This window comes from Gadus morhua, chromosome 15 (genome assembly GCF_902167405.1).
Source record: "Gadus morhua chromosome 15, gadMor3.0, whole genome shotgun sequence".
Taxonomy (NCBI): Eukaryota; Metazoa; Chordata; class Actinopteri; order Gadiformes; family Gadidae; genus Gadus; species Gadus morhua.
Genome location: NC_044062.1, coordinates 13,074,957 through 13,100,980, shown reverse-complemented (window position 1 = coordinate 13,100,980; position 26,024 = coordinate 13,074,957). Strand labels below are relative to the sequence as shown.

Below are 26,024 nucleotides of genomic sequence, written 5' to 3'. Positions count from 1 at the left end.
TAGGAGAGAGAGACGGTTCTGATAGGGGAAAGGGAGGAATGAGAGAGAGAGAGAGGGAGAGAGAGGGGAGAGAAAGAGGAGAAATACCTTCTCTCTGAGAGGCCTGTAACTACTTGCATGTATTTATTAATATTTTGCTTTGAATGAATGATTATTGTATCCAACACACATGAATGCTATACATGTCCACTCTGTACTCATCTTTACCCAAGCCAAGCAATTCAACTCTAGCTTGTGATCTTTGTGTGGCCTTTTTCATCTCAATCCTTGTGGTGTTTTATGTCACCAAAGGCTTTGAAAACACATTTAGCTTTATCAGATTTGCCTCATCAGCTCTGCTTTCAACTCTGCACCAAAATTAAAGTAAATCTGAAAAATCCATTCCCTCTCTCCTTCCCCTTGGTTTACATAATGTTGATTTGTTTCCTTAAGTGTCTATCAGAGTGACACATTACCTATCCCCTACTGGTATTGATTTTATTAATAAACCAATTGTCCGTTCACATTATGGTTTGCTGTGTTATCTTGTCCTTTGTAGCCCATTCAAGCTTAGGGTTCTCTATTTCAAAAAAATGTTGGAAGTTTGTTAACGATTTGCCTATTTTTTTCATGACTAGTTTGTGTCCCTGCTTTGGCCTTGGTTTATAAAAAAGAGGCCTTTCAGCTTTTCATCCCGGTCGCTTTAAGTGTCTGCATATGGATCTTAATTATACGTTGTTTCCCTACTGCCTTTTACTTTGTCTGTTACAAGTCTTCTGCTCAAATACAGGGATTCAACATGATTGAGAGCATATTGCGTTGCCCGATGAGTTCAACAACACAATGATTAAGAATTATACATTTATGTGTATGGTACTGATATAAGTCTAATATATATTTTAGATTATCAGTATAAAAATATAGGTCATAACTATTCATCCCGTAATTATATAGCTCCAGTTTATTGTTGGAGGTCAACCAACAGTTTACGACATTACATTAATAATACAATTCAAATTACCTTTGGGAACTTTTGTTTTAGGGTGCATAGAATCTCATTATATGACATGGTCAAGGACATAATAAGCCTGACTAGCCTGACAAGGATACTGTAGGGAAAACATTGGTTGAAACATTTTCCACGAATGTTAATTGCACTACACGTGATAAATATTACTTAACAGAGATAACAGAGTTACCAGATTTAACCTTGACTGTAAGTTCAGTGTCCAATTCTATAATTTCTTTATTAAATAGTCTCATAGATGAAGTAGGTTGGATCTACAAACATTATTGACGATTGTGAGAATTGTTTATTTGGATCATACGCTTTAGAAATATAACTTTAACTTTAACCTGTTTCTTTATTAATAACAAGTGTTGGAACAAGAATTTGTTTTCACACCTGCACACAGAGTTCATAAGGTTACCTGGTTTGATTCCCCTGGAAACGAGGTGCAGTCGTTTAAATGACAACCTAACTAGCCAATTACTATTCCAGGAATTGAATGACCCATAACCCTGACCAATCGGGGTGCTAGGAAGAGGCGGGTCTACTGTGCTCCCTGTCTGAGTAGCTTGTTTTGTTTTGCGGAGCATACAACATACGAAGGGAAGAATGTCAAATGTTTTCAGTTTCCAACGGGATTAATTACTCAACTCTAAAACGATGGGTATGATGAAACTAGACGTGGAAGGAACAGATCCGACCACGTTGCCGACGGTCCCAGAGGTAAACTAGGTTGTATAACGTTATTAGCCCCGCTGGTTAGCTCTCTCAGGCTCTCTCTAAAATTACCTTTCTCTTTCATTTATATCCACCGTAGTTCACCGAGAAGGGAGTTCCCACATTGTACTAGATGGTTCCTACGCTTTCATATATAATCCTTCTTTAACGTGTAAATGACTAATGTATACTCTACATCGTGTAACTAAAAGTACGTGTAACGTTACTTTTTAAATTCTTTGCAATAGTTTCACAGCAGCAAAAAACACAGTTTACGTCCAGTATAAATATGTAGGTACAAAACAGTATAAGTGCGTATTTTGTAATGGCGTGAGTGTACCAGGTCCAGATGATTGTAGTAGATAGCCACTGATTTACACGCATTAATTATGATAAGCAGTTGATACCTCAACTGGTCATTGCATGTATTATCTTTCTTCTAGCTTTTTTACTACTCCTATTGATAGACATGTTTACGGTACATTTTAGTTTTTTGTCTGCTGTCTCCTTAGTTAACCCTCAATAACTAAAACGGGACATATTATCTTATGTATCCCCGCTGGTGTCGTTTTTGAGCAAGTTCAACCTGCTAAACTTGGATTGGGCGTTTGACATTTGAGGAGAAATGTCAGAAGCCTGTAGTGTAGATGGCGATCAGGAGGAGAGTTCGTCTGCTCGGGGTCTATGCGATTACTGGGTTTAATGGAAAGGGATGGGGAAGGTTTGTTTACTCTTGGATGGGGAAGGTTTCTGGCAACCCGTCGGGCGTCCGATTCCGAATTGCGGTTTCAAGATAGCACTGGGCTTATTCAGTCGCCCCTCTTCAGCAAGAAGAGCGAAGACCTCTTAGTCTTCCTCTGTAATTAATGGTGCTGTCATGTCTTTCATATGGGGTACCAAACAGGTAACAAAACGGTCTAATACTACTTCTGCTACTCCTGGGATACTACTACTACTACTACTACTAACACTACTAACTATATGGTGGATGTCAATCGTGATGTTGTGATCCATCCACAATGAGTTAGTTATAGTCAGACTCGTTTTTATGAGTTGCTGTTTGCTTCTAAGTTGTCAACCTCGGCATAGTCATAGCAAAGCGTAATCTATTTTTGAATTCTTCTGTAAATGAGTATCTGTAGAGGTATTTCAAACATCCAACACACAGAGAAGAAAGAGGTACTTGGTACAAGATTACTCAGGCTCAGATCTGTTGGTACTTCTTTGGCCGCACGGAAGATTCCCCAAGTGTTTTCTTAAACCAATCGTGATGTTTTGTGTCCCTTCAGAACGCCCTGGTGTGCCAGGGAGCCAACAACAGAAGCTACATATGTGATGCGGGCCACTGCTGCGGAGAGACGCAGTGCTGCAGCTACTACTACGAACTGTGGTGTGAGTAGTCGTTCGCTGTCGCTTACAATGCATGCTTACCAATAATGCATAGACAGAAGCATATTTGTATGTTGCCGCCATAGTCCATTGCAAATCAGAGTGGTTCAACTCGCTCGACACGGTCAGGCTCATGTGTGTTTCATGTCTGCTCTGCTCTTGTTTTTTCGGCCTCTCTTGGCTCCCTGCCGGCTGGACACTTAAATAACACATCCTGACGTCATGCTCGCTCGCTAGATGTTCACAGACACATCGACACCCCTCTCCCTGAGCTCTCCCTGACAGCTTTCTATTCATACCACAACGGCCCATTTCCCAGCATAGATAATCGGACGTATGCGACATGAGACAGGGAATGTGTGTTGTGGCCCTGATCATGAGCCTACCCCTCCTGAAAAGGCCAAGAGAGTTGCCTGTCTCTCTGCCTGTCTTGTCTGACTGATTGCTTGTTTTTGTGCCTGTCAGATCTGCTTCTGTCTGTCTGCCAGCATGTGTGTCCGTCTGTCTGGACTTGTTTACCCGTCTAGCTACTGGGAGCGACTAGCGGCGGATGCATATCATGTTCCCGCCGGGCCGCATTCCCTTTAAATAAGCCAGCGTTCCCATCCTATACCAAACAACACTCTCAGTCTCTAGTGATCTCTCTCTCGCTCTCGCTCTCTCTCTTATCTGTGCTTCTGCCTATACTGTGCAAACTCACTTATCCCAGTTCAGATCATATGTTTCAAGTGCAAAAATCAATGTAAATTGCGGGATGATTTAATTCATACATTATAAGCATTGGGGGATTCTGTACCAAACTCAGTATTTGGGAGTCTATTTGTGACTGCTGCAGCCAAAAAGGCCTGATTTCACAGCGATATCAAACATGTTGTGGTATATTATACACGCTGTGTTTTTTTCAATAACATTGTGAATCTGGTGACGTTGCAAAACATTTTTTTATTATTATTACTTATTAAACCCCCATCATGTAAGAATCTTACCTTGTGAATCCTAACTCTCTCATGTGTCCTCCTAGCAGATGACGGCAGTGCAAACTTTGTGTACGATTTGTCAAAATCTTTTACTGATCTCATTTCGTTCCTCCGTGGTCTTAACGACGGAAAGTAAAGAGTCCAAACCAAAATTGCATTCCGCATATAAACAACGTTTTTCTGCAAAGACTCCTTCTCCGTTCTTTATCCCAGTTGTCTGCCTGCTCCACGGTCAGTAGGTCCCTCGGGGTTCTGCTTGGTGTGGCGGACCCTCATCAATAAGAGGGTCCCGCCTTGTGTCTTAGATCTCCTCTGTTGTGTCCTAACGCTCTGGGGGGGGGGGGATCTCTCTCTGTGGGGCTCAGGGTTCTGGTTGGTGTGGACCCTCATCATACTCCTCACCTGCTGTTGTGTGTGCCAGCACCGGCGCTCCAAGCAGCGCTTCCAGCAGCAGCGGCGGCAGAATGAGATCAACCTCATCGCCTACCGCGAGGCCCGCAACAACACCCAGCTGCCCCTGTACCTCAGTGAGTCCCTGTGGGGTCGTGTGTCTTTGTCACTGTTTCGCGCTGTCAAGATTCAAGAGTAAAAAGGCTATGTTGAAATGGAGAACGTGCATACTCTTATCTTTCTCTTCCCGTCTATCTATGAATAGATTCAAATTTTCTCTAAGAGTTGTGTATTTCTTTCCTACAGTCTCTGTCTTGCTTGTGTTTTATGGTAGAGTGACTTTTCTGCATTTTATTTGATATAGAGAAGATAACTCTACCAAAGAGAAGGATTATTCCAATATATGGTGTGATTACAATATGGTATATTATTGAATAATACTTATTATTCTATATACGTTAAATATATATATATGTTAAAGGGATGGATCGGCTGAGCATTCAGTCTGTGGTACAACGAGGTTGACCACCGAAAGTGGATCTCCCTCTCAGAACAATGTTCCCCTGTCCACAGGATTCCTCCCCGACTACCTGCTGCCCACCTACGAGGAGGTGGCCGACACCCCGGCCATGCCCCCTCCCCCCTACAGCCCACCAGAGTATCCGGTCCCCCCCGACACAGCCCTCCACCCTCTGACGGCCCTCCGTCGCCCCGGGAGCGAGGAGGATGAGGAGGAGGCCGCGAGGTGTTCCAGGGGAGCGGACCCCCTACTAGGCAGCACCGCCACGGCTGACCCCCTCCAGAGCCAGGCGGGCCCGGCCCTGAACGGCGGGAGTGGCGCTGGGGGCCCCGGGCCCCAGCGAGACCTGACCCCGGCCCGCTACCGCCGCTTCACGGGGGACTCGGGCATTGAGGTGTGCGACGGCCAGGACCTGTGGGACCAGCATGGCTTCCTGGGTCGTGAGGAGCAGGAGGAGGAGGAGGAGGAGGAGGAGGAGGAAGATGAAGAGGAAGGAGAGGTGAAAGAGGAGAAGGGGGAGGAAGAGGAGGATACAAAGGAGGAGATCCCGGCGTGTGATAGCTGTAGTGCTCGGGCCGTCGCACGGAACCCGGACATCGATCAGGACAGAGGGACATGCACCAGGGCTCTCAGGTAATCCGCTGTGGGATTCCAGAACAATCTATCCAACACCAGAAGGAGGCTGTTGATTGTTCTTCTGACACACACATTGAGTTCGGATGTTTGCTGTTTGCTGCGTTCAAATGTTTGGACTGACACGGAGTGTGTGTTTGACGGTGGTCTTAATGACGTGTACATGCGTCTCGGGGGTCAGGGATGCGGTTAAATAATCCATGGAGAATTTTGGGAAGTTTCGTCAAGCGGGTTAAAAAATCGCATTGGCTGTCCCAGTTTTGCCGAAAGGGGCTGGGTGTCCCTCCTAGATAAGGATTGAGGTCTCAGTCTCGAATGTTGTACCCCATACACTCTTTATCACTATGTGAACCCTTTGGGCCTGCTTATTAGCGTCTCCACTTAGCCTTGCCTGGTGTCTTAGAAGGTGGTGCTATAGAACAGAAGAAACCTACAGGAATACGCGGGAACATCCAAAACTCCTTCCAGTTAGGGGTTGTGGCCCAAGCCAAACATCGACCCTTAGTAGCTAAAGATGGCCAGGCAGTGGAACCCCACCATGCCCCCTGTGGTAGCAAATCTTTATGCCATAATCCTAAATTCATACAAGAAAACAAATTTTGTTTCAGTGGGTCTGAGGTTTCAAAATGGAAAGATGTTTATGGATCTGTGATTGTGAACCATTTTATTTGGGTTCTTTTGTACAATAACTTTATACAATCCACAGCTGAACAATGATGATGACCTGTTGTGGTGCCAAAATGTTGGTGTTTTTTTTATAGTCGTAATGTTCTAGATTTATTTTGTAGTTGTTTTGTTGGTAAGGCTTAAGGCACAGGACAATCTGTGTTAGCCAACACAAACGCTGCAAGCACAGCTCAGGCTGGCTCCTCCCCACTTCCTGTTGCAGAACAACTACCTCCTGTAGAATAAATTACTCCCTGTTGTAGAGCAACTTCCTATCGTAGAATAAATTAACTTTTTTAATGAGGGTTTAAAGTCTATGCAATTAAACAACTACTATAGTATAGTAGTCACAGGCAATACGAATTTGTATTTGTGAATATCTAGGAAGCAAATGATTTTTCCTGTCTGTTCATAGCTTCTACTGACTATGAATCTGTCCACTGGTGAATCTTTTCCACCTTTTGTTCATCCTGCCACGTTCACTACTGGCCAGTATGCCTGTGTAGCCCATTAACGTGAATCATTTGTTATTTCTCATGAACTGTAAAACTAACGCCTTCACTGCGCTGTGGTAGCCTTCTGTATAGAGCTTGGTGTGATGGTGGCGTCTGGGACGTGTTTATCTAGCTCACTCGCACCTAATCTAGTGAAACGTTTAATGTAATTCTGATGTCGGCCACCAGGGAGAGTATGTTGTCAACCTTAAGTAATGGCATTACAAATATGATGTAAATTTGTTTGAAAAAATCCGTAAAGTAGTCAGAGAAATTAGTTTAGCAATATATTAATTCCCTTAACAGTTTGAAGTCCTGGGTCAACAGTTTGAAGTTAACTGTTGGCTAGCTTTTCTGAGGTTTGCTTGCTAAATTGTTTGCATGTTAACCAAGTTGGTCTTACAGGTTGAATGCTGGTCATCATGGTCACTGCCTTAGGTCTGGGATATGCAAATGTAGCTTCTTATCAGAAAAATATAAACGATCGCAATACGGAACTGTAACAGGCCTTTTTATCACACTGTACTTTTTTAAACATTCAGGAGACAGAGTCGGGCATAAATATCACAAAATACATGTATGAACATCGATGTTTATGTTTGATTTCTTAATATTGTACACATTTTTTTTGTCATTATAGTTACACAAGTAATACATGGATAATTATGTGGTTCAATGTCTGATGCATTAAAAATAAATATTAAAAAGGACATTGAACATTATCGGCCTGCTAAGAATAGAAAGAAGCAAGTTTAACATATTTTCTGCGTAACATGAGAGTATACATTCATGTCTAAATTCTGCCTGATTTTCAAAACAATGTAGGCCATCACTATTTTTGTAAGAAAATGTATTGTACATGTCATCTACAACTCATTGTACTCGTACGTAACTAACAATAACCAGCAATTGTAAAGCTCTGAATACGTTTATTTTTCAGACTTGAAATTATGCTTGGTTCAAACATCAATAATGTTATTAATGCCTATAAATGCATACATTTGAACTGAGAGTACTTTCTCATTTCTGTTTTTCAAGTTAGTTATAGTTCTTAAATGAAGTTCAATTGTTGGAAGGCTGCCATTTAAAGCGCAACACTGCACTGATTACAATGTTCCTCTTTAACTGATTTGTTAACTTTTTACTCTCCAAAATCAGCACTTTTCTACTTTTAGCACCAAAAAGCCTTATAGTTGCTGGTGCCAGGTGTTTTTCTGTCTTTAAGCTCATTTTGTTATCTGTGTAATGAATTACTAAATTTCTCCTTTTTTTTTTCCTTATGTTTATTGTTTTGGGGATTGTATAAATGATTAAATGATGTTATTGACCGATAATTGTGTAACGCCTGATTATTAGAAAATGTATCTACAACATATTAGCATTCAAGAGTTTTGAATCCGAACAAGTCCCACAATTTACTAGTGATTCGGAGACTATGCTGCACAATGATGCACCCTTCAACTGTTATTTGCCACTCGATATGCCATGGCTAAATTGTGTGGCGTTTTTTCGTATCAAAACGTAAGAATGATATACTTCTCATCAAACAGCGGACGGAACTGAAAGGAAGCGCAGCACACTCCAAAAAAGTCAGGTTTATACGCCTCCGTCCACACGTCTGTGAAGATCCTCGGACTCAAGTCGCCATGCATATCTTAATGCTTAACCATAGTTTAGCCAAAATGTTTGCAATGATTTTGGTGAAAAACTCAAACGTAATCGAAATGGACCCTCTTTTCATGGTACTGAGCCTACAACGGTTACGAATGGTTCCCAGCCCCCTTTTACAGATACATTAGAAAAAGAAGACTGAGTCGCCCAGAACAATCCTGATATCAAACCCGACACCAGGTAACCCCAGTGTGTGGTCGCCTCCTCGCCGGCTATCAGGACTCCCATCCCGCTCGTAGTGTGGCGTGGACTTCGTACTTGGCGGGCTGCAGAACTACCCCAAACTTCCCCTCCAGGCTTGGCAGCGGCCGGCCCGCCGGCACGGAGAAGGTAAAACGCTGCAGCGTCCACGACAGGAAGAGGAAGAGCTCCATCTTGGCCAGGCTCTCCCCGAGACACACCCGCACGCCCGCACCGAACGGCAGGTAGCTGGGAGAAGGGAGCGCCACACCCGAGCCCTCTGCGTCCAGGAAACGACCTAGAAATAGAGGAGAGGAGAGAGGGATCCAGAGCCACGTGTAAACAAATGGCGCAAATCTGATGTACTCACATAGATCCTGTTTTAAACGCCTTTAAAATGTCTTCTGGTACGGACCAGAATGTGAACCACATCTGGTAAACAAATCTGAATCTGTTTAATGCAAAACATTTAAGCACAAACAATGTAATTTATTCTTCACCTGGGTCAAAGATTTCTGGATTTTTCCACTCCTTTTCGTCATGGTGCAGTGACCACAGGTTAATAATGACCCGGTCACCTTTGCTTACAGCAAAGTTTCCGATACTATGAAAAACAAAAGCATGAATTTAAAAGATCAGTGCATCATTTTGTTTTCTTAAGCAGGCAAAATTAACATGAATTATTTTATGTTCACTGCTACTTCTTTCTGCTCTGACGCCCTAAATTGCCCCATGAGAAATTCACAAATGTTCGTATTATACGACCAAGAATTTGACAAGGAGAACCTGTGGGTTCCCGAGCCAGACATTGAGTACCCCTGCTGTAATGCCTGGAGCTCTGTGTGTATGTGTGTGGGGGCGGGTATGTTTTACAATACCTGGTGTCAGCGAGGGCCACGTGGGGGATGAGCAGGGGGGCGACGGGGCGGATCCGCAGCACCTCCCGGATGGTGGCTTCCAGGTAAGGCAGACTCCCCCTGTCTTTGATCTGGGGGGTCCGGTCACGGCCCACCCTGCTGTCCAGCTCCTCCTGTATACGCTTCTGCACCTGAGCATGCACACACACACACACACACACACACACACACACACACACACACACACACACACACGCACACAGGGTAGGGGCATTAAAAATTAACCAAAACGATTTGTGTGTGTGTGTGTGTGTGTGTGTGTGTGTGTGTGTGTGTGTGTGTGTGTGTGTGTGTGTGTGTGTGTGCGCGTGCGCGTGCGTGCCCCTCACCTGTGGGTAATGGATGAGGTAGGCGACGGCCCACTTGAGCACGGTCGTCGTGGTTTCCACGCCGGCGCCAAAGATGTCGCCGACAGTCATGAGCACGTGGTCGTCGCTCAGCCCTACGGCCTCCGTCAGGTTGTGGTTCTCCGCGCTGCGCTTGGCCCGCAGCAGGGCGTCCAGCAGGTCCCTCTGCACGTGGTCGCTGTAGTCGGCCTGTCAGGAGAGGCGTCGTGGAAAACATACGTCTGAAACCCTCATGTCTTTTGTTAAAAAAGGAGTGGTTTACATCTGCATTGGACCCACCCCATGTTGTCGTCCCCCCCCTAAATTAAATGTATTTGAAATTCCTTTTCATTAGCTGGAGAAACTGTTTCCTATGTTTTGAAATTGCATTTGAAAGAAATTGATGATTTTAGGAAGATCTATCTTAGTCTCTTTGAATAATAGTGTCTGCTTAATGACAGAGAGAGAGAGAGAGAGAGAGAGAGAGAGAGAGAGAGAGAGAGAGAGAGAGAGAGAGAGAGAGAGAGAGAGAGAGAGAGAGAGAGAGAGAGAGAGAGAGAGAGAGAGAGAGAGAGAGAGAGAGAGAGAACTTCCTCAGACTCACTTATAGTCAAATATATGCAATGGGGCTGTACTGATAGTATTATACTTTGCAAATCCTGTTTATTTGCAAACAATTTCATTAAACCTTCTTTGATAGTAAAAAAGTTTAGGCCTACTTTGTGTTCATCATATTTCTTCTGCAGAAGACTGTCTCTGGCCGCTACACAGTCCTTGAGAAGGCGCAGGTCCGCGTTGGGAAAGATCTGGAAGGGTCAGAGGTCACTCTTTACTAAGATAAGAGTAGATGTGCTCTTGGAGTACTCCAACCAGTCTCCCAATACAGATCGAGAGTACAGAATAAATGCTGATATACTGTTAGAAGTATATAGTAAATATTCTGGTTTCCCCGTCAGTATGTCCATTGGGGTGTGGCACAGGAAGTTATAGGCCACTCTGAGGTCCACCCCTTCCCCTACCTGTCATACACATTACGACGTTTACATGTAAACAACGATGAAACCGGCTCAGCTGGAGGCTTACCTGCAAGCAGGGGAAGATATCCACCAGGCTGTCCTTGGCCACGGTGTCCACGATGCCCTGGCTGTAGCCCAGCATGGACTGGAACTCCGGGTCGCCCCGGCGGTACGAGGAGTTGAAGCAGAGCGCGCAGATCACGTTGGTGACCGCCCGCGTGAGCTCCGGTGCTAGGTCCAGCGGCAGATCGCGCAAGGCCGCCTCGGATACGGCGGTGCACAGAGACTGCGACTCCTGGCAAACTGGTCATGGTGGAGAATGATCAGGAATCCGTGCGAAAACAGTTTGCGTGCGTAAAAGCTGCGTTAATTTCATGAAACGGACTTTAACTTGGATTTTTTTTAAAATTACATTTTAAAAGTTTGAGTTAGATAGAAAGGCGTGCAGACAGTGAGGTTAAAGAGAAACAGTAGGGACAACCCGAACCAACCGTTGGATTTACTCACCGATCTTCTCGATGGAGGCTGAGCCCTCCCCGAACATGCACAGGGCTCCGTGCACGATCTTCCGATGGAACCTCCAGGTGGGACCGTAGTCCCCGAACGCGATGTCTTTCCCGTCCCTGGTCAGTACATCTGTGGTGACCTGGAAGAAAATGAAAAGTTACAAAAATAAACAAACAACGGAAGCTTAAGAACCAAGTATGCCTGCATGAAGAGGACGAAAATAGATTTGAAAAAACTAAGAAGATATAATGTGAAATAAATGGTTTTATTCGATTTTGGTGCGTCGAAAAAATTAGCGAACGCCTACACTTCGGGGTCTCCCGGCGAATATCTTCCCCTTCTTCAGTAAAACCTCCTTGGCGTGCACGTGGTGGTTGACCAGGATCAGTTTATGCGCGCCCATCATTAGAGAATACGTCGGTCCGTATTTCTCCTGCAGACTCTGGAAGAGGATGTGTGGCGGGCTGTCACTGCGCAGGCTGAGCAGACTGCCGATGATCGGGAGCGCCGGCAGGTGTGGGGGTCCCCCGTGGCCCTTCGACGATCCTGTCAGCTTCACAAGCAGCAACAAAGCTATCAGAACAACCAAGAACACGAAAAGGAATATAAGCAAGGCCATGTTGACGACACTGATGTAGAAATATGATTCAGTGTTCAAATTGTTATTTTTATTTAATCTAGGCCAATAATCGTGGTGAAGGAAATGCTGCAGAATGACTTTAGACAGGGATGGGATTTATTTTATCCGAGTCCTTCAATGCCATTACCTTGACACCATAATCTATTCAAATAAGTTTTTTTTTTTTCTTCAAACTAGTTATCGCTTGGAGTAGTGCCAATAACAATCCCCCTAATGGTACCCTGTTCAATTTCAGTTTATTTAGGCCAATGATTGTCAATCTGGACTATTATTGAATTAGGCCTACAGAGGACCGATCGATAAACATACATTTGTAACCGTAATTAATGCTATGTATTACCAAAAAACGTACAATTCTTAATACTTGCTCTAAATTATAATTATTAGAGGTAAATACAAATAAAAATGCATTTAATCTATCTATCTAAAAAAAAAAAAAGTACATTGAGAAACCTAATGAGTTTTGTCCTATGGGGCGCACCGTAGTTCGGATAAATAAGAATGAAACATGTCTTCCGCTGAAACCCAGCCGCGGTTCGGTCAGTCGGTCAAGGGTCTTTTATCGGATAAAGTGGGCACATGTAGCGGGGATGTGATTGCTCTGACTCGGCAAGTGTTAAAAGGATCGCGTAGTCAAGAGGTAAGACCTTGAAGGCTATGATCTATCAAGGAAGGGGTCCTGAAAAATGCTAACGGGCTAGCCTAACATTGGTTCTGTTGTAACTATCAACCTGTACCGTTGATAGAATAATAATAACAGAGCTTTATTATAGAGGTAATGGTTCCAATGATCTGTATTCTCTATACATTGGTTTATATTGTACCTGTTTTCTGGTCAAAGAATGGAATTGCTCATTGCAATTTTGTAGCATAGAGGAAGTTGGGAATATTGTTGTGTTTACTGTCCAATATGTGACGCTGCACTTCATAATTACGCCTAAATGTCTCATCCAGCTACTCGGCCAAGCAGCCAGAAATATGGTTATTCAGGAAGATGCCATTTTACACTCCGAGGATGTAAGTAAAGAGAATAGCCTTATTTATGTTCGCCTGTCATACCGTTGTGTATCACAAGGTGTCAGAAATCAGCACTAACTATCTTTCTTCTTGCAGAGTTTAAGAAAAATGTCCATAATCACCACACACTTACAATATCAGTGAGTTATTAATAGTTATTATCGTGTTTTTTCAAATACAGTAAAATGCAAAGAAATACAATATCTTGATGTGAAAACTGATAGTATTTTGTTTCATTTTAGACAAGAGGCCATCCAAAAGAAGTAAGTCTAAACATGGAGCGCTGTTTTTTGTTTTGCCGCATCGCTATCTCCACCAAATGCCACAACACTATTCAATTAACTGACAATGTCTCTCTCCCCCCCCCCCCCATATCCCTTCTTATTTTCACTCCCTCTCTAGCGTGGAACACTCGAAAAACCTTCAGGATCAACTCAGACACTTGCTTAAATGAAACCCGCCGACCAACAGATTTTTCCCTCACCATCTCTCCAGTCGTCCGTTACATTATTATACAGACTCTCATCGTGTGGTATTGGTGCACCAATGACAGACAAACAGTGAAACCTGTGGTGATACGAAAGACATGTCGGCCATGTTCCATGAACACAACCGACTTCTGTGTACCCCCTAGACTTCAACCAAGACAGAGAAAATTGCATTGGCTACACTGAATACGATATGATACTGTCAAACATGCCTGTTAACACATCAATTAGAAGTTGATTGATCTTTTTTTTTTTTTATCATTGTTACAATTAATTAAATGCTTTCCTCTTCCTGTAGTTTCTTGCTGATTTTTTTCACATTCAAACGTTGGTCCGCAGAATGAAGGAACGCGGGAAAACAACCTGACAACGTAGCGTCGTTTTAGATCGAGTTCTATTGTTACTTGGATTGCAACACTGCAGGTCATCAACTATTCGTCCTGTTGACACGTCCGCCTGTCTCAAAAGTCAGATTGAACTATTCTCCCCTAGCATGTGGAGCCATGCTATCTGCTTCCAAGGCCAAGCAGCTGCCTGCCCTGACTAGGGCCGTCCCTGAGCTTCTCTGACGTGAGGGGGCCGCCGCCGCTGGCTTCCTCGGCTGCACGTGCGGGGTCGATTCAGAACCCAACCCTGACGATGAGGATGCTGTTACATCTCCCCCCCTTCCTCAGATGTAGGGAGTTTCGCCTAGCCACGACACAAGGTCGGGGTTTGTAGCATAGTTCTGCTTGACGAGGTCTCACGTGTGGCTATCTGCCCAGTGTGCTTTTGATGTTCTGTACAAGGGAACGTGCCAGTGGTTCGAGCCAAAATAATGTTCTCTTTGTCCCGACGACCCCTTGCACACCTTATCACGCTCCAAGGTCTGGAAGGAAGTCTGCCAGGGACATGGAGAAGGGAGGCCTGAAGGGTTTTAGCTTTGAAAAACATGGCTTGATTTTTTGTGAATCAGTGGCATGCTGAGATCATCAGAGAGGCAACAGTGGGAAATCGGAATAAAAGTCTACACTTTTCAATGTTTTCTCTTATTATGGTACTCAATTGCACTGCTGTTTGCTGCTTCTGCCAAATGGTAAGAAATTATAATGGCCTAAATTTTCCCCCACATCGATACAAAACATGTACATTGGGTTAGGTGTGCAGATTTATACTGTACGTCATTGTCACAAAATTAATAGTGGAATAATTTTTGGAATTTTCAATCATGCACTAATCAATATAACCACTTAAATGTTGATAGGTAAGTAATGAACCCCTCATTCAGAAGTCAATTTGAGCAGAGTGAAAAGGTCACACTGCCTTTATCTCTTAACACAGGTCTGTATTATAATTACATTTATAATGTACTAATCTTGATGTGGCGGTCATGCTACACAATCTTTACACTTACACCACAGAAGGGGAAATCCAGAAGTGATTAGGCCAGAGGTCCTGCATGATGGCCAGGCTGGGCCGCCCACTCTAGGTGTGTGTGTATTCTGTTTCAACAACATATGGTGAAACATCAGGGTTTCCTGTCTGTTAGGTTAGTTTTTCCTCAGAAACATTTAGCAACCCCATAAGGCCATCTAACTGTCCCTGGTGCTGATTGTCTGAGCCGTGCGCATCCAACACACCTGGCAGGTGTGTGGAGACTTATTGATACTATTGTGTATGCGACGGGTCATTATTGACAATTAATAACAATTAAACATTTTTCATATTTAATAATTTTCATGATTCCAATCAGGTCATTTTCAGATATTCATAAAACAATTGAAGAAAAAAAAAAACTAAATGCAAACAAGTAAATTAAAACAACTTAAAGGGGAAATATTATACAACCAGGTGTGAGAGTGATTAGCCTTACAAGCCGTTTGGAAAATCTGCCCCATATGACATCACTAGTGGGCGTGTCCACCTAGATCTTCCCTTTACAGATGAGCAAAGTTTACTTCAGTCCACTGGGTAGGCTGGTAGACTGATCTATCCAACACAGATCTCGGTGGACACGCCCACATAAAATATAATCCGAGGTAGCCGTTTGTATGCTTCTTTACACCATCCAAGGTTATTTTCATTTTCACCCCAACATGAAAACATAACATTAAAACAAGACCCTAACTCTAAAACTAATTCTAACCCCCAAAACAACCCCTAATAACTCCCTACCCATAAAACCAAACCAATCTCTAAAACCAAACTCTTAGCAATATTTTCTAACTCTTCAGGGAGGCGAGGCAGACTCTAATCACTCCATGATAAGAGTTTGCCTCCCTGTCTGCAGACGATTCGGGGTGTTTTTAGTAATTCAACTAACAAATCACCCATCAAACCTTCAGCATAGATTTACACCCCTTTCTGCTTGTACCTGTCCTTTTCATCACCTACACTCAGGCTTGATTCTAAAAAAATCTTAGAATTTCATGCACAAGGAGACACATGGGCCTCCTTGTGCAGGGAGACATAGGCCTCTTTGAACCCTGTGAGAACGACCTATAGTCCTCCTGTTGCAGGAGGTCTTGGAGGGGAACCTAGGTCAGAATAATGCAAGAATACATTTTATGATCTACAGAAGCAGGGAGGATTTCAATGGATAAACAATCACCCTCAACATCACCTTGTGTTGGAAAATAATGTGATGAATGTTATGATTCAACAGTGGGGTTGACATGACCACTATATAGTATTTTTAAATCTTAGGCATTCTCATTTGAACTGTAATACATAAGTAATGTGTAATTTTCCTATATTTACCTTAGATAAGCTAATCTTGGAGATGGATAAGTTAGATATGAACACAGACACAGCGGCTTTCATTAAGAATGGACCTCTATGTTTTTTATTTCTATGTACAGCAGGGATTAAGCACATTATTTGACGATGCTAGCAGCAGAATTAGTTGCTAAGAATTTAGCTGCTAAGAATTTAATGTGGCGCTAGAACATGTGGGGCTTGCAAGGCGTACTCCTCACTGCTGACAGCGGATGGAGGTGGTGGTCATCATGTCGAGCCAGGGCAGGGACAGGACCACAAAGTGACACCGGAACATCTGGAGGGTAGAAGTCACACAAAAGAACCGCCGGAATTACCCAGAGAGCAGGTTCCCCAGGCCTCGGCCACCGTCATCGACTATCGCTACTTTACCACACCTGGTGGTAAACTAGGTCCCCTTTTGATATACTGATATTTAGATGGAAACAGTGCTCTGCCGTCTAATTTGAACGTTTCTCCCCCTGGGTTGAGTTCCTCCTAGGGTCGGCTACCTGGTGAAGACGTCCCTCTGGCTGGAGTTCGCAGTCCAACAGGTCCCGGCCCAGGCGTTTAAGACACACGGTTCTGGAGATTCGGACCTCCAAGATGTAGCGGATCCCCTTCACGATCTGTGACCATGTGGAGAATGAAGGTAGGGTTACGATTGGTTGGTTTACAGCAGCCACTAAACCCCAAGAGCCAGCACCAAAGCCATTTGATGCTGGTATTTCAGTTAATGGTCCAAAAACAGACCGAGCGTTACCCAGCACCATACCAACTTGTCGTCATGACTACGGGGGAAGGATAGTGAAGTGATGAGCGTGTTTGACTCCCAGGCCATAGTAACTGGGTTGGATCTCAAATTTCTGAAGCATACCTCCTTGAGCAAATAAATACTAAACCCCTACCTGCCCCTTAAAATGACATGGACAGAATTCACTGGAAATCACTTTGTGACTTAATAGTCACACACCCTGCTAAATGACTTATCCAAAAACCCGTCTCCATCTTGCATACCTGTCTCTGGGCCTTTTCCACCTCGGAGGTCCTGAACAGATAGGCGTCGTTAGACTGGTTGTTGAAGAAGTAGGTGGCCACCAGCACGGCCTTCGCCAGCCCCTTGTCGTTCTTACTGACGTTAGACGGAGAGCCTGGAACCATCACCTCTCCAGGCTCCCCCATGCTCCACACCACCTCTGGGCCGTCAACAGAGACATTAGGAAAAGGACTGCAAGTATCATTGGGCTAGCGAGAAGAAAAACAGTGTTGAGACATTTAAGTGCGTGTTGTGGCAAGGGTGTCCGACTTGCAGCCGAGAAGTAGTGGTTGTTGTCCAATGTCCACATTCTACCCCCAGGCTCATCTGAATTCACTCAAAGTTGCATTGGATAAAAACATCACCTAAATGGCTAGTACAAATCCCATTTGACATATTGGTATCCATATAGATTTAAAAAAAAAAAAAGGGGTAGCCAATGGAGACAAGATGCTGCTTGGATATCTTTGTGGTTTGTACCCCACAACCAATAAGCATTCAGAAGGTGAGTCCTGCCTCAATTACAGACATAACAACAAATCCAGACCCGAGACTTTCAACATCTAAAGCCATGACAAATATCTGTTCTAAGTATGTAACATTGAGATGAAATGGTTGAGTAAGGTTACGCAAGTTTTGAACTTTATCACAACAAACATTTCAAAGAGTTCTGCTTTTAATTCACACACAAACTCCAGCTCTTGTTGGATCTCAGTCTAACAGTCAATGTTTAAACTGGAGACCTTGATAATAACTTCCACTAAGAAGAGCAGTGTCACATGTAAAGGTTAACACTAGAGAAGTTTTTAAAAGTTGACCTTACCCAGAGCAGTTAGGAGAGAGACCAACAGTAGAACCTTCTCGTAAGTCCTCATCACGCCTGTTCTCTCTTACTTTCTCTATGAGTCTCTTATGATATTCTCTCTCTCTCTCTCTCTCTCTCTCTCTCTCTCTCTCTCTCTCTCTCTCTCTCTCTCTCTCTCTCTCTCTCTCTCTCTCTCTCTCTCTCTCTCTCTCTCTCTCTCTCTCTCTCTCTCTCTCTCTCTCTCTCTCTCTCTCTCTCTCTCTCTCTCTCTCTCTCTCTCTCTCTCTCTCTCTCTCTCTCTCTCTCTCTCTCTCTCTCTCTCTCTCTCTCTCTCTCTCTCTCTCTCTCTCTCTCTCTCTCTCTCTCTCTCTCTCTCTCTCTCTCTCTCTCTCTCTCTCTCTCTCTCTCTCTCTCTCTCTCTCTCTCTCTCTCTCTCTCTCTCTCTCTCTCTCTCTCTCTCTCTCTCTCTCTCTCTCTCTCTCTCTCTCTCTCTCTCTCTCTCTCTCTCTCTCTCTCTCTCTCTCTCTCTCTCTCTCTCTCTCTCTCTCTCTCTCTCTCTCTCCAGGCTAGCTTCCTGTGCAGCAAGACTGTTACCACAGCAGGCCAACCAGGTTACCTCTTTGGCAGTATTGGCTGATCAGGGATCAGTAATACTCACCATAAACCCCAGCTGATAAGAACTGACTGCAGGCCAGGCTGACTCCAGAGCAGTGAAACACGCATGCAAACATGCATACACTCAGCTGAGACAAATGATGCCTAACGAGCTAACCCAACTGAATACTAGGTGAAGATGAACTGCTTCCTTGGTTATCGTTTTATTGATGTTCTAATGTTTTATTGTAGATCATTTCAATATGTTTATAAAAAAGAGAAAGAGAGAGATTAATTTGCTCTTCCTCTATCACCACTTCCTTTACTCAACCACAAACATTCTTACTGTGAGCTCTCATCAAACAATGTCTGTTTTTGGATTTTATTTGGAAGCATGGTTGTGTGTGTGTGTGTGTATGTATATATATGTGTATATATATATATATATATATATATATATATATATATATATATATATATACTGTAAGGACTGTTTATTTTTATTGTAAATACAAGTTTTTAGACAGTCCCAGAAGCATTGCCACTTTCATTTCACTGTCCATTCTGTATTTGTATGTGAAGAATAAAGTTATTGATTCTTGAATCTTCATACACAAAAACAAACACGCATACATTACAACTTGATGTAAAATTCAGTGGGTTTACACACAATTAACTCTATACCATTCTGAGAGATGAGATTTTCAAAGTGCCCACAGTCCCCGGAGAGGGGACTGCGGGCACTTTGAAAATATCCCTTTGTTGAGGGTTATTTATCCGCATAAGGCCCCTTTTCCTTGTTCACTTTTAGCATATTTATTCTGAAAAGAATCATTGCCATGTGTTGTAATTAATGAAAAAATGGCAGAAACTGTAGAAGAGGTTTGCGCATTCCTCAAACCTGAACATGTAAATTCATCCATATGACACATAAATTCCTACTGAGTGTATTGCAATTTTAACATTTTACCGCACGGTGGCAGTAAAAAGCAAACACGCCTTTTCATCCATTACAAATGTCGAGGGATTTTCTCCATCATGGGCGATTATTTGGTATTATTAGTAGGTCTATTATGTTTTTGCTGTATATTTGACTTATGTGGCATTATTTATACTTTAATATGTGAAGCTCGAGTTACGAATTCTTATTTTGTTAACTAATTGTACTTTATACAAATACAACCATTACATTACATGTTTAAAGTTATGTCAGCCTGTGCTTCTGTTTCCATTCAACCAGTCACCAATTAATTCGATTCTTCAAAATTGCAATCGCTGATCTATGCATATACGCTCTAAATGGCTTTTATTATACATCAGAGGCACGACATCGCCCCCTAGTGGTAATGTCACATCAACCACAGTAGACAATTGGGTTCTGTGAAGGTTTCTTAGCATTTAGACTATAATCGCGTGATTTAACTATCACATCAATTAACTATGCACACAGTGAACGGTATACAGTAGGGCGGCCGAGCTCTCTGAGTGGCCAACGACGTGCGTCGCGACGTAGGTCGCATTGGTCGCTGTGTTGGTCGCTCGTCTGGCTGCTTTCAGTCACTGTGGTCACTGGCTGGCTCGCTCAAAGTCTATATAATCAGTTGATTTGCATGGTATTAACGTTGTTTTTGCGACAGTTGAAGTACCAGAAAGCCATGCTCTCTGGCGAAAGCTACCTCTCTTTATTGCTAATATTGTTTTAATATTTTTTTATTGAAGTAGGCCTACAGTTTAAATGATGAAATCGTTGGTCTATCAGCAGGCCTATCAATAAAATATATTAGTTGTAATTTGGGGCGTATTCAAATAATGTATTTTATATATTATATATAGCCTATTTGTTTTCTTAAATGTCATTAAGCCTAATAACGTATATTATGCACAAACTTCTTCGTTGTAGAGTGATACAATTAGATATAAGTGCAATAATATGAAGCTAATGCCACAGTGGTACAAGCACATGCTAGGTTAGTAATCATGAAGGCCAGTGTTCGATTCTCTCCACGTAGGCCTACTGTCATATTTTTGCTCTTTTAGTCAAACTTATTGACGCAATCGGCCTCTTTCATTTTAACCTTTTTGTATGATTTAGTACGATGGTATGATAATTATACGACGTAATGACGGGCTGCGACGCCTGGCTGGTATCGGCTTGCTTGCTGCGACGACAGTCACGGCTGGCCGCTGTCTGCCGCCGGCCACGGCTGGCCGCTGTCTGCCGCCGGCCACGGCTGGCCGCTGTCTGCCGCCGGCCACTGGCCGCTGGCTGCGGCTGGCAGCTGGCTCTGGCAGGCTGACCGACTAGGTCACGACCATAAAAGCGTTGCAACCCTTTTTGGCGGCAAATAGGTCGCAACCAACCAGAGGTATGACTTGAATGAGCGACCTGTGGCAGCCAGCCATTGTCACCATGGCTGCTACCACAACCAAAAGCCTATATGTTATCAGTTAACATCTCATTGAACAGAATAAATACACGTGCGTCAGTATAATAATAAAAAATATATATACCTAGCTTAGATATCGATAGACCAAAAGGCCTTTTTATAATATATATAAATAAATAGGCCTATTGGTTTATCCATCTATATTTAATTAATTTTGAATTAACTTTGTAATACAGTGATGTTTACAATATTTATATTGATTATATTGTATAGCCTATTGGTTTGATAAATGTCAAAGACTAATAAAATATCCTATGAAGAAAGTTAAAATTGAAATTAAAGTTAAAAAAATTAAAGTGTCAATAATAATAGTAGGCTATAGTAATAGCATAAATGCACAATTTAAAGGGGGCCAGTGACTATACAAATCCATAGTAGATAAAAAAGTGTGTGTAAAGTGGCCCCATCATCAATAGTATGCTAACTTAGAATGTTTTGTAGCCAACAGACCAAAAACAAAAACTGTAATATACTCTGATGTACAGCATATGATAGAATCCAACCACTTTCCATATTATAGGCACTATGTATTCATGGGACCAGGGAGCACAATTCAGGAAGGTGGAATGAATAAATACGCACGTTTTGCCAAGGCCGAAGTTTGACTAAAAGAGCAACAATCGATCTGGGCCCTGTACCACGAAGCTCGCTTAGAGGGTTAGCGAGGTATGTTGAGCTCCAAGCCTGGGTTAGTTGTACCACGAAAGTCGATCTCTTTTAGCGTCGCTGTATCACCATGGTGACTTATGCTCGCAACCAAACCTGGTCGGGAGCAGTTTTTCGGCTTAGTCTAGCCGGAGATCGGCTACTTAAATCGGCGTGCGCAGCTTCCTAGCCCCTCCTCTGACAATGGCGTCACCATTTGTGGGTGTTCCCGTGGACCCCGGCGCACTTCTCCGGAGACAAGGGTTTTACGGGACAGAACCGATCCCTTGGCATTGTCTGACGATATTCAGATTTCAGACTTTATTGTCATTGTGCAAACAACGAAATTGGGGTTCTTCATGAGAGATACAGATTCTCATCAGAGGGTGTTCGTTATTTGATCGTCCTTTTGGACCTTATGTAGACAATGATTACTGTTGCGCATTGTGTCTCATTGACAGAGTGCTAGAGTGGAGGTAGCGCGTCAGTCTTGAATTTCTGCGCGGGAGGTTCGACTCTCAAGTGGCGCGAATTTATGTGAAGCTTAAAAAGTCCTAATTCTCATGCATATGGAATACTTATTCACTAAAGCTTATGGAATTATATTTTTGTGCTGATTTCGAACTTGAACCCATATTTTCAAGGCCGTGCTGGCACCACATCTATGGGGGTAAAATGCATGATGATAGACCGGCGAATTTGAACCCCGGTCGCTGGCGTTCGGGTCTTGTACTAATCCACTACGCTACAGCCGCTACCTCTCAGCGGTCGAAAACATGCGATACATTTCTTAAATAGGGTGTATTTAAAGTGAATTCCCTAAATGATAGAATAAGGCAGGATGGACGTTGCTTATGCATTTTTAAATCATCATCATTCTATTTGGATTAATGGCGAACAATTCTGCATTTGGCATAGTTATTTTACAGACAATATGCAGAATCTTTTCACTTATACTCATATAGACTGCTTGATCTATCGTAAAGGTGAGAAAAATGACGCAAAAAACGCCCCTTTCACGTGAACGCGCACTGAACCTAAAGCGGAAAACCTGGTTCAACTAATTGAATCTAAAGTGAGCTTCGTGGTACCATTTAACTCTGATTGCGAGTTGCGGCTCTGTCGAGCCAGGTTTTCCCAAGAAAGCCTGGGTATGTTCAGCGAGCTTCGTGGTATAGGGCACGGGGTTCATGTCTGGTTGATGTCGTTTTTTGGAAGACTCTTATCTCTATTTCATGCGAATTATAAAGTCAAGTATAACCATTGTGTTGACTTTATCCAGTGTCTTGATGGTGCATTGATCATTTCGGAGGTTAACACTCTAAACAGCTCAGGTTCGGACCCCTGCAAAAATGTCGACTGGGGTACCACTGTCGTTTTTTATTGGTCAACATGGAAAAAACATGAGGGGTAAATCTGTTGGTTTTTATCGGCCGTCATGAAATAAACATAAGGGGTAACACTGTCGATATTTATCAAATAAAACATAGGGGGTGACACTGTTGTTTTTCTTTGGTCGTCATGAAAAAAAACATAAGGGGTAACACTGTCGTTTTTATCAAATGAAACATAAGGGGCAACACTGTTGTTTTTTTATTGGTCGTCATGAATAAAAACATAAGGGGTATTACTGTTGTTTTTTATTGGTCGTCATGAAAAAAACCATAAAGGGTAACACTGTTGTCTTTGTCAAATAAAATATAAGGGGTAACACTGTCGTTTTTTATTGGTCGTCATGAAAAAAAACATAAGGGGTAATACTGTGTTTTTTTATTGGTCGTCATGAAAAAAAACATAAGGGGTAACACTGTTGTTTTTTATTGGTCGTCATGAAAAAAAACATAAGGGGTAACACTGTTGTTTTTTATAGGTCGTCATGAAACAAAACATAAGGGGTAACACTGTTGTATTTTATTGGTCGTCATGAAAAAAAACCTAAGGGGTAACACTTGTTTTTTATTGGTCGTCATGAAAAAAAACATTAAGGGTAACACCGTTGTCTTTGTCAAATAAAATATAAGGGGTACCACTGTCGTTATTTATTGGTCAACATGGAAAAAACATGAGGGGTAACTCTGTCGGTTTTTATCGGCCGTCATGAAATAAACATAAGGGGTAACACTGTCGATATTTATCCATTAAAACATAGGGGGTCACCCTGTTGTTTTTCTTTGGTCGTCATGAAAAAAACATAAGGGGTAACACTGTCGTTTTTATCAAATGAAACATAAGGGGTAACACTGTTGTTTTTTTATTGGTCGTCATGAAAAAAAACATAAAGGGTAACACTTGTTTTTTATTGGTCGTCATGAAAAAAAACATAAGGGGTAACACTGTCGTTTTTATCAAATGAAACATAAGGGGTAACACTGTTGTTTTTTTATTGGTCGTCATGAATAAAAACATAAGGGGTAATACTGTGTTTTTTTATTGGTCGTCATGAAAAAAAACATAAGGGGAAACACTGTTGTTTTTTATTGGTCGTCATGAAAAAAACATAAGGGGTAACACTGTTGTTTTTTATAGGTCGTCATGAAACAAAACATAAGGGGTAACACTGTTGTATTTTATTGGTCGTCATGAAAAAAAACCTAAGGGGTAACACTTGTTTTTTATTGGTCGTCATGAAAAAAAACATTAAGGGTAACACTGTTGTCTTTGTCAAATAAAATATAAGGGGTACCACTGTCGTTATTTATTGGTCAACATGGAAAAAACATGAGGGGTAACTCTGTCGGTTTTTATCGGCCGTCATGAAATAAGCACAAGGGGTAACACTGTCGATATTTATCCATTAAAACATAGGGGGTCACCCTGTTGTTTTTCTTTGGTCGTCATGAAAAAAAACATAAGGGGTAACACTGTCGTTTTTATCAAATGACACATAAGGGGGATACACTGTTGTTTTTCTTTGGTCGTCATGAAAAAAAACATAAGGGGTAACACTGTTGTTTTTTATCAGCCGTCATGAAAAAAACATAAGGGGTTGTATTAAATATAACGACAGTATTGAAACAAAAGGATAATACTGTCGATATTTATCCATTAAAACATAGGGGGTAACACTGTCGTTTTCATGAAATGAAACATGAGGGGTGACACTGTCGTTTTTTATTGATCAACATGGAAAAACATGAGGGGTAACTGTCGTTTTTTTATCGGCCGTCATGAATAAACGTAAGGGAACCTTATGTTTATACTTAAATTAAGGTTCAGATAACACTGTCGATATTTATCAAATAAAACATAGGGGGTAACACTGTTGTTTTTCTTTGGTCGTCATGAAAAAAAAACATAAGGGTTGAAAAAAAACATAACTGTTGTTTTTTATTGGTAATCATGAAAAAAACATTAGGGGTAACACTGTTGTTTTTTATTGGTCGTCATGAAAAAAACCATAATGGGTAACACTGTTGTTTTTTATTGGTCGTCATGAAAAAAAAGATACGGGAAAACACTGTCATTTTTTATTGGTCGTCATGAAAAAAAACATAATGGGTAACACTGTCAATATTTATCAATTAAAACATAGTGGGTAACACTGTCGTTTTTATCAAATGAAACATGAGGGGTGACACTGTTGTTTTTTATTGGTCGTCAGTGTAACAGTATTTAACATAAAAGCTACAGTGGTGTAAGTGGTAGTGATGCTATGGTAGTAATCAAGGGGTTGTGTGATTTATTCTCTCCACGGTCAGTGCCCTATACCACGAAGCTCGCTGAACATACCCAGGCTTTCTTGGGAAAACCTGGCTCGACAGAGCCGCAACTCGCAATCAGAGTTAAATGGTACCACGAAGCTCACTTTAGATTCAATTAGTTGAACCAGGTTTTCCGCTTTAGGTTCAGTGCGCGTTCACGTGAAAGGGGCGTTTTTTGCGTCATTTTTCTCACCTTTACGATAGATCAAGCAGTCTATATGAGTATAAGTGAAAAGATTCTGCATATTGTCTGTAAAATAACTATGCCAAATGCAGAATTGTTCGCCATTAATCCAAATAGAATGATGATGATTTAAAAATGCATAAGCAACGTCCATCCTGCCTTATTCTATAATTTAGGGAATTCACTTTAAATACACCCTAAGAAATGTATCGCATGTTTTCGACCGCTGAGAGGTAGCGGCTGTAGCATAGTGGATTAGTATAAGACCCGAACGCCAGCGACCGGGGTTCAAATTCGCCGGTCTATCATCATGCATTTTACCCCCATAGATGTGGTGCCA

The 26,024-nt window shown here is 42.3% G+C and overlaps 4 protein-coding genes across 4 annotated transcripts; 2 read left to right on the top strand and 2 right to left on the bottom strand.

Annotated features, from left to right (window-relative positions):
• The first annotated feature begins 1,514 nt into the window (after positions 1-1,514).
• Positions 1,515-8,108, top strand: wbp1la (WW domain binding protein 1-like a). Its single transcript, XM_030378868.1, has 4 exons — positions 1,515-1,711; positions 2,995-3,097; positions 4,437-4,598; positions 5,035-8,108. The coding sequence occupies exons 1-4, from the start codon at positions 1,649-1,651 to the stop codon at positions 5,616-5,618; spliced, it is 912 nt and encodes a 303-aa protein (XP_030234728.1). The 5' UTR covers positions 1,515-1,648; the 3' UTR covers positions 5,619-8,108.
• Positions 7,809-12,451, bottom strand: cyp17a1 (cytochrome P450, family 17, subfamily A, polypeptide 1). The gene is made up of 8 exons (XM_030378867.1): positions 11,699-12,451; positions 11,392-11,530; positions 10,952-11,187; positions 10,588-10,674; positions 9,872-10,078; positions 9,504-9,673; positions 9,126-9,229; positions 7,809-8,923 (listed from the first exon to the last, which is right to left on the bottom strand). Exons 1-8 carry the CDS (start codon positions 12,008-12,010, stop codon positions 8,661-8,663), a joined length of 1,518 nt encoding a protein of 505 aa, XP_030234727.1. The 5' UTR covers positions 12,011-12,451; the 3' UTR covers positions 7,809-8,660.
• A 47-nt stretch (positions 12,452-12,498) lies between these two features.
• borcs7 (BLOC-1 related complex subunit 7) lies at positions 12,499-13,833 on the top strand. The gene is made up of 5 exons (XM_030378869.1): positions 12,499-12,671; positions 12,986-13,048; positions 13,145-13,188; positions 13,291-13,311; positions 13,451-13,833. Exons 1-5 carry the CDS (start codon positions 12,540-12,542, stop codon positions 13,500-13,502), a joined length of 312 nt encoding a protein of 103 aa, XP_030234729.1. The 5' UTR covers positions 12,499-12,539; the 3' UTR covers positions 13,503-13,833.
• A 1,392-nt stretch (positions 13,834-15,225) lies between these two features.
• LOC115560229 (cystatin) lies at positions 15,226-18,264 on the bottom strand. The gene is made up of 4 exons (XM_030379552.1): positions 18,132-18,264; positions 17,290-17,468; positions 16,785-16,901; positions 15,226-16,570 (listed from the first exon to the last, which is right to left on the bottom strand). Exons 1-4 carry the CDS (start codon positions 18,181-18,183, stop codon positions 16,490-16,492), a joined length of 429 nt encoding a protein of 142 aa, XP_030235412.1. The 5' UTR covers positions 18,184-18,264; the 3' UTR covers positions 15,226-16,489.
• Between the last annotated feature and the right edge of the window lie 7,760 nt (positions 18,265-26,024).